Source organism: Notolabrus celidotus, chromosome 13 (genome assembly GCF_009762535.1).
Source record: "Notolabrus celidotus isolate fNotCel1 chromosome 13, fNotCel1.pri, whole genome shotgun sequence".
NCBI classification, from domain to species: Eukaryota; Metazoa; Chordata; class Actinopteri; order Labriformes; family Labridae; genus Notolabrus; species Notolabrus celidotus.
In genome coordinates, this window is record NC_048284.1 from 6,454,008 (window position 1) to 6,462,719 (window position 8,712).

General features: G+C 39.7%; 1 protein-coding gene across 1 annotated transcript in view; it reads right to left on the reverse strand.

Annotated features, from left to right (window-relative positions):
* Nucleotides 1–205: 205 nt before the first annotated feature.
* fndc4a (fibronectin type III domain containing 4a) overlaps nucleotides 206–8,712 on the reverse strand; it is a 57,541-nt gene continuing 49,034 nt past the window's right edge. Inside the window, exon 6 of the mRNA XM_034698989.1 lies at nucleotides 206–3,479. Coding sequence (XP_034554880.1) covers nucleotides 3,438–3,479 — 42 coding nt within the window. The 3' untranslated portion in view covers nucleotides 206–3,437. The remainder of the gene's footprint in view (nucleotides 3,480–8,712) is intronic.

The following is an 8,712-nucleotide window of genomic DNA, read 5'->3' on the forward strand; positions in this document are numbered from 1 at the left end:
TGTGTTACCTGCATTACACTTTTTGTGATGTGACTTGGCAAACACTTAGTGCATGAAGAGCAGTTTTCTATTCTGCTGTAAGTCAGGGTCAGTTTTTAATGCACACGTCCACCTTTCTGACTGCTGATGTGCCTCCAGCGCTTGGTGGAAGTGATTAACTTGTTACAGAGAGAGTGGGAATCCATCACATTAGCTGCAAACTGTGTAATGAGACATTCAAAAGAAGGTTTATTTTACATGGCAGGAAATACAATCATCAGGACATGTATGAGATGTGTTTTATGATGAGGAAAAGTCCCGATCTAAAAGCAGAAAAAACATCTTCACAGTACTTCAATAATGTTTATTTCTCTAGTTTTGGCATCTAACTTAGATTGCACATCAAATGCTATTCTACAGGCAAATGACCTGCATGCATCTTTATTTAGTAAATGGATGAAATATGTACAGACATGTTTGTTATGCAGGAAATGTGAAAAAATACATTATGTTAACCAGAAAATGGCATTTTAAATTCAACACTTGGAAAAAAAAATAATACATGTGTTTCTTCTTCTAAATAAAGTTTTCACACATCTTCTTCTCTCCTTATAAACAACCTGCAGCAGCTGTCACAAAACAATACATACATGTGAGACACTATTTGCAGTGGAGAGATGTAGATTTACTTAAAGCTGAGTCGTCTACAACGGGTGACTGTAGTGTCTAATTGCACATGCCAATATCAAAAATACACTGCCTATTAAAAGCCATGAAGACAGGCCTCCCAGAGATGACAGGTTGTTCTGTGTGTTCTGTATTGCAATAACATACCAAGCACCTGGCAAAGACTTCAATGTTAACGTCACCACATGTTAACATTTGTTCTAGGTTCTATCCACCTGCAGGAGAACGGTTCTGTTAACTACTGTACGGAGTGAGTCTGTGGGGATCAGGGGGTGTACACGTGTTTAGGGTTGTGAGTCCAGACCTTTGACCGTACTTAAAACATAGAGGACACTAGCTCCCAAAAGTGAAGCCAAAACATAAAGAGCTCCATCTGGTGACTGGCTGCAGTGCAGGTCATAAAGCCCGCCTCCTCCATGTTAACAGATGGAACATGGGTCCAACTAGGAAAGTACATGATACATCAAATGTTTCTCAGACATGCTGCCTGCCATGACACTTCTATCATGCAGATTGATGCCCATGTGTTCATTCCTCTGAGAAGTTCAGTTGTAGTCACTTATTTGATGCTAAAAATAGGGAGGCTATGATTGACAGCTCTGTTGACAATCGCATTTCCTGCAGTGTTCTTCACTAGATTAGCAGAGTAGAGGAGGCACGGTGAGAGAAAACGTGACACAAGAGATAATGAACTTTCCACACACACGAGCGTCTGCTCCAAATCAACACAGGAACCTGCTCTGCAGTGGTCCGTACCAACCTGAGGGATCTCTGACGTTCTTTCAGGTAGTTAACCCTTAAAGACCGAGACCATTTTTGGGGGCGCCAGACTCTCCTGAATTTATTTTGAATATGCCGAATGAGACAAATGTGGTATCAATGGAAAGCTGAGAATGTCCGCTGTAACCAAGCGGCAACCTCTGGTCTAAAAATATGAGTCCAATGCGGAAGTGCTAAAAACTGCAGTTCATCAAGTGTCCACTTGAGGCTGACCCCGGATGAACCGGAAACCACATACACACCAATTAAAAAAAGGCGATCTTTACAGCATTAATAAACATGTTTACAGTCTGGTACACAAGACGAGTGTAGTCTGGATAGCTCATTTCTCGATCGGCACACACTGTACGGAGGGTGAATTTTTTTCTAATGCAGCAATTTTGAAGATATTGAGATTAGGAGTCTTCCAATGAGAGGCACAGCTGACTTAATTGACAGGCGGGAGCACTGTAGCTGTTGGCTAGGAAGCTCAAAGCCCGCCTCTTTACGTCACTATCGCTCAACAGCAGATACTACGTCCATATTTTATACAGTCTATGTAGCTGTAACTGAGTTTTTAAAGCTTGTTGATAGGATTAGCGGTTCAAGTTATCAAACATAATGTTGTCTAGATCTTTGAGGGTTAAATGTGATTTGGTTTGCAGAAGTGTGACTTCAGTCCTGCATCTCCACCAGCCAGATTGCTTCTGCACAAGCCTTGGCTCCCCCATAGCAACATGTCAGCGTCTGTCACAGGGGCTATTTTGGTTTCACTTAAAGGTGTGTCGTCCATATTTATATACAGTCAATGGTTTGGGGTGAGATGCACTAGCTGGTCTCAACAGAGCAGCTTTCCTTTATAAGACCAGCCTTTATGATAGACCTAAATTCTTTTGAACCAACCTCGTCTTCAATTTACTCCACCCTGGCGATCCACGTTCATGTGAATGCACACTCCACTTTGGCTTTTCATAGCTGCACTAGGATCCATTGTTTAAATCTTCAGATGTCTAGCTAATTGGAAGCTTATTTCTAATGAGTCACAACAGTCCAAGGTGAATAAAAAGACAAAGAACTAATCCACTGATAGAGAAGTTACAGAAGCCATCAATGATGGTTTTGACCAGAGTATTCTTTTTGTATGACCAGGAAATATCAGAGAGCAAAGCAAAGCAAAGACAGATGTTTTTCTGAGTAGTGTGGATAATGTAGCTTCTATGAGAAAAGGCATATTATTGGGGCTGCCAGTCCTGACCAAGATATTGGTGCAACCAAGACCTCCTCGTCCATGCACTAATCATTGATACAGTCAAAGCAGGGACTCAAGAGGCAGGAATTTAGTTTGAGTAGAGACGACATCCAAGACTGGACTGTATTCTGCACTTACATGTCGTCTGTTTTTAGAGATAAATAAAAGAATAAACCATCTTTAGATACACTCTGCTATTACGACTGATGAATCTTTTCTTTACATGAGTTTCCCTTTCTGTAGGGAACAACTCTACTCCAACAAGAAGAGTGTTTCTGACACAAAAATCCTCTCTGTGTTCATGTACAGATTCTATTTGTAGAGATCAGACCCTGACCGTGGGCCAGATTAATGCCTGGCCTTACTGAGAAGAAGGTTTAAGCCTAGAAGGTGAATCCAACTTAAAGTCTCGTTCTCTATTGGTTTTAACTGGACTACAAGTTCAAGTCGAGACACACCTGGCATAAATCCAGGTCTACGCTCTCTTGCTTCACTCTGACCCTGTAGTTCGGCGTTCCCCCCACAAATACTGTGTGCATGCATGTGCATCTCTGATAAGACATTACGGATCAACCTGATTCTCTGATGAATACCCACAGAAACTTTACATCCTTTAATCTCGTTTCCTCATCAGTGAGAAAGGTCGAAGTGCATTGATGGTAGAGGAGAGAGAGAAAGAGAGAGACAGAGAGAGAGAGAGAGAGAGAGAGAGAGAGAGAGAGAGAGAGAGAGAGAGAGGGAATTAACGTCAGCTTCCATCTTGTCAAACTTCAATGATGTTGATCGACGGCACAGAGGGATGAAACTGCAACGAGATGAATAAAGATCAGGAATTAAAACACACTTTGATCCACAAACATGAACGCTGCTTTACAACAAGCATCCTACAACAGTTTTCACAAAGCCAATTTAAAGGCTGCTTCTTAGATGACACTTTAAATTTAATTAAATTAAACTGGATTATTTCATCACTGAGCACCTCTGGGATCCTGCATTTAACTTTGTTTACTCCTTGAACAAAAGTTACAAGGTGCCATACAGACATACATGAAACAACAAGCTGATAAAACAGTCATATGAGGAAGTTAAAATAACCACACAATGAACAGATAAAGGATTAATAGCACACCGGTTCAGAGAAAGCCTTATGAAAAAAGAACTTTTGAGTGGGGATTTAAAAGAGGACACAGACTCAGCTAAAGGCTGGCACACATTACAGCAGGCATGTCCAAAGTACGGCCTGGGGGCCAATCGCGGCCCAAGGTCCATTTAATTATGGCCCCAAGATTCCATCTTAAAATGTGTTATTTATAGCACAGAAATTAATCACATTCTGAATCATCTGTACCTTTGCAGTTTCTTTCAAGCGCACAAACAAAACTAAAGTCAATCCAGAAACGTCTCAAAAAGCTTCATATGGACTACTTTTGTAAAAGCTAAAGCTCTGGGGATTCTTCAAGACGGCAACAAAGAAGAAACACAAGAACTCTTAAAGTTGACAGGTTTTCAAATTAATGTTTTTATCATGATGTGAAAATGTTCTTGATGAACACTAAAAGTTCAGAAGACAAAAAAGAGGACACAAGACATTATCAAAGTTATAATGCATAAAAATAGTTCAGAACGCAGGACAATAATGATCTAGTTCTTAAAATGTTGTCTGCTGGTAAGAAAAGTCTTAAAAACAACATGAAATAGAAGTATGATGAAATCCAGATCATGATCCTGACAGAAAAATAATGAGACAATATTTTTCCCACATTGCCCGACCCGAATGAAAAATATTTTCCTCCAGAAGAAGATAAAGTTTGCTAATGTTTACATGGCTTGTGGGGAACTGAGGACTATCTAGTTACTGATTTATTGAGAAAAAAATGTAAAATAATTGTGATTAAATAGAGATTTCATATATCACTTTTATGATTCCTAAGTATCAGTAGGAGCCAAAGGCCCTGAGGTATTCTGACAACATCAAATGTGGCCCTCTTTGAAAAAAGTTTGGACACCACTGCATTACAGGATTCTTCAAACCTTCACACATTTAGAGACCACACACTTGATGATAACAAGAGACAGATCGCACAAGATCTCTCTCTTCTGATCTTATAGTGTGTGGTGTGCACTACGGCGCACACCACACACTAACCGATTCTTCAGCAGAGTATCAGGTCCTTCACGCTCAATATTCCAAATCTTGCGTAGTAAAACGTGACTTCGGTGTAAACAAACATGGCGGACGAACAGGAAGAAGCAATGATGATTGTTTTCGGCTTCTTACTTTCCGAAAAACACACACAAAATAGAAAAACGATTCTGGGAGAAGTCATGGAGACGGCGTGAATGTGGGCTGTATGCTTTACAGCGGTGAGTTTTCACCGGCGCCATGTTTTTGTTTGTCTTTACTTCCTCTTCCGTCAGTCAGCTGAGTCAACTCGCGTCTTGATTGGCTTTTGCTCCGGTACACGTGACATTACACACTGTGCCTGCTTAGCTCCTCTTGGAGAATCCCACACACTACAGGATTTCTAGTTGCAAATATTAAACATGTTCATTATTTAAGATCTCTCCTTCTGAGGCCTTCAAACCGGACAAAATCACTCTTAACACACACACCACAGGAAAATCAGACACAGTGCTGTTTGCAAACATCAGACAATCGGGCCTTTGCTGGCTTTGATCGTAAGGGGGAGATCAGGACTAAAAATCAGCCCGATTATCCTGTAGTGTGTACCCGCCTTAACCTAAGCTCATCTGGCAGGGAGTTCCAAAGCTTAGGGGCCAAACGGCAAAAGCCTGATCACCTTTGGTTACAAGTTGAGATTCAGGAACATAAAGAAGGTCACTGCCAGAGGATCTTACGGCTAAACTCCACCAGATCTGTGTCGGTCCGTCTCTGATCCATCACGGCACTGGATCTGATAGGTTTCTGTTCTAGTCAACGTGTTAACTAGATAGTTGTAGCCCAGTTAAGAGCTGGACCTTAAGGATGTGGGCTCACTGGATCACTGGAAGGTGCGCTTGGATGACAGACACACATCTGGCTGTAGATGTTTTGCTTGGTATATTTATGATTGTAACTTCTCTTATTTGTTATTCTGTATTTTTGATGTGTTGTAGTCCCTTCTTTTATTATGTTTGTGTGTATGACTCCTCGTGTTTGTCAGAACCTTACAAACCGCCTCTCTGCAAGGACACTCTTGACAAAGAGATTTTCCATCTCAGTGAGTTTCTCCTGCTTAAATAAAGATAAACAAAATAACAAAAATGACTTCTAGTGTGTAAAAACAAGGGAGGGAAAAGCATGTCAGAGGTGTTCTTGTATTTATTCCACGTGTGGCTCACAGAAATAATAGACGAGCCTTCTTGTCTTTAGATTGTTGAGACAGATGTGAAGTGGACGTGTGAGGCAGGCAGTTTGAATCCATTAACATGCACGCTGAAATGAAAATGAAGCTGTTAAGCAGCTGTCACACGGCTAATGTGTTTCCTGTCTGAAGCTGCTGTAATACACAGGAGGAAAGGTTCTTGAAGTTAAGCCCTCAGCCTGCCTCACTGGTCTGTAGTCAAGATATTAATCAAGCTATGCCTCAGGCTAAATCCATCATGAGTGTTTTTCTATCACTGACAGGTGTGTATGTGTTAGGGATGTAAGGGTACACTCAACCTGCGATTCAATTTGAATCCTGATTTTTGGTTCATGATATGATTCACTCACGATTCTCTAACCTTTTTCAAGAAAACTGGATTGAACTCAAAATTTTAATAACTATTATTTTATTTCAATTCTCAGGTATGGACAGTTGCAATATATATTTTTTCTCTTATATTTCTTTGTAAACAAAGTAATCTTTTTTCATTTTTAAGGTGTGTTGTAACTCAATAAAACCACTGCACACTTCTTTTCAGCGCCTTGCAAAAATACTCAAAATGACCGTACAAAAATACCTTGTTGGAAATTTTCAGAACAATTATACAGAAATGGAAGGTGAACAAAAAGTTTTAAATATTAAAACAAATAAGGTAAACCTCTTTTAAGGCACTATGAGGAGTTTTAAAATGGCTGGGAAACAGACTGAAACTGATACTGATGCCTCTTTATGACCCTAAAAAACAAAAACAAAACATCCACAACAACACTGATACCTTCTCTGTTGTCATTTTTAATGCCTGAAACCACTCTGAGGGGGTAGGTGTCAGAACAGACGATTGACGTCTGGCTTTAGAAACACCCTTTTTTGGCTGTTTTCATGGCAAATAATCACATTGTGTGATAAATCTAAATGTTAAGAGACAGCAGGGTGAGGTTGTTATCTGAAGACACTAATTTTGCATGTACAGAACAAGAGACAAGATGTATCACTTTGTCCACAAGGGGGCATTAGAATCAATACAAACCAAACGTTCCTCACAGCAGCTTTAAATAAACTAAAGTGCAGCTTATGCTCCTGGCTTGGAATTTTACATGTTTTTCTTCAGGAATATCAGGGAAAGCCAAAATGCTGCCACACCTCAGACTTGAAACACAAAGGTGCATCCTGAACTGCTCGGTCTTCACCTGCTGCCGCCACATCTGTTAAGCTGAACTCAGCGAGTGACAAGAGAGCAGCGCAAGAGACTGAAAGGGATATTTCAGTTTTTTTGAAGTGGGGGTCGTATGAGTTACATTGCATCATCGTCGCTGTCAGAATCACTCATTTTTGCAGTTTGTAGTTTTTGATCCTAAAAGTGCAGGCAGATCCAAACAGCTGATCGGCGTGTATCCGTGCTCATGCAGCGGAAGAACACCGGTCTGCGAGGTGCGTCCGAAAATAGTGCCAAAAGAAAGAGGGTTTCTGACGCTAAACTGAATAGCTCCAATTTTTTCTACTGGTGCATGCATTTGCACTGTGATGAGTGCCTGGACCATGTTTTCTTAACTTTAGTGAAATTATGCAATTTTAGCCTAGCTTGCCGGCTGGTCATCTGGGAATTTTCTCATTAAAGGAGAAGAGCTTACCGGCACTCATTGTAGCTAGCATGAGCACTAGTGTAATGTAACTCATATGACCCCACCTCAAAAAACCTGAAATATCCCTTTAATGATGTTGAACAAGCGCAGTGAAATGCAGATAGCGCCTTCTACTGTTTAAAAATAATATTGCAATGCAAATTTTGTTGAATCGATTTTAATCCACCCTTATTTGTATCGATTTGTTACCGTCTTGTGATATATCCTTACATCCCTAGTATCTGTTATGTAAAAAACTGCTGTTATCATGTTTATGTTGCATAACCCGGTTTGCAGCTGTGACGTGATGAGCCTCACACACTGATCTTATATTAATGTTAGTCACTAAGGTGCAAGATGCATTAAAAACACACTGTCTACATCAGGGGTTCCCAAACTTTTCACCCCGCCAAAAAATGGTCCCAAAGACTTGCAACCCCCCACTGTCCCTCAAAGTGATTTAATGTGGCTTCATTTAGCTAGTGTGCAGAAAATTAGCATACCTATATGAGCATGTGTCTGTGTTTCCTGTGCTGTTATGAATTAATCTATTGATACTGATGCTTTTGATAATTAACTGTTCACTAACCCTAAACTTAGGAGTCATCCTGCAAAAAGAAGGCAGAAAACTCATTACATTTTTTATTTTCAAGGTTTTATTTGAAATGTAGCTACTATTTTTGCCAATATTTTGTACTATAATGGTTAAAATATACTATTTTTAAATAACTTTTGTCATTCAACTTTTTTATTGCTTTTTTCTGTATTTCTTTGTTCACCACAAGTTAATAAATTACATATAAGTAATGCAAAACCAACAAAGAACAGGAAATATATAAACATAATAATAAAGAAATCATAATGATAAACAGTACAAACAAAAGAAGGAAGATAAAAATAAGACAACAAGACACAGATTTAACATCCCACCTTAGTGTTAAATGGAAGTGTGGGCATGTATGTATGTATATTTTCTTTTTTTTGTTTTTTTTCCTCTTATTTGTTCTTTTTTTTGGTCTTTTGATAGCTTTCCTTTCCAATGATGTGTGTG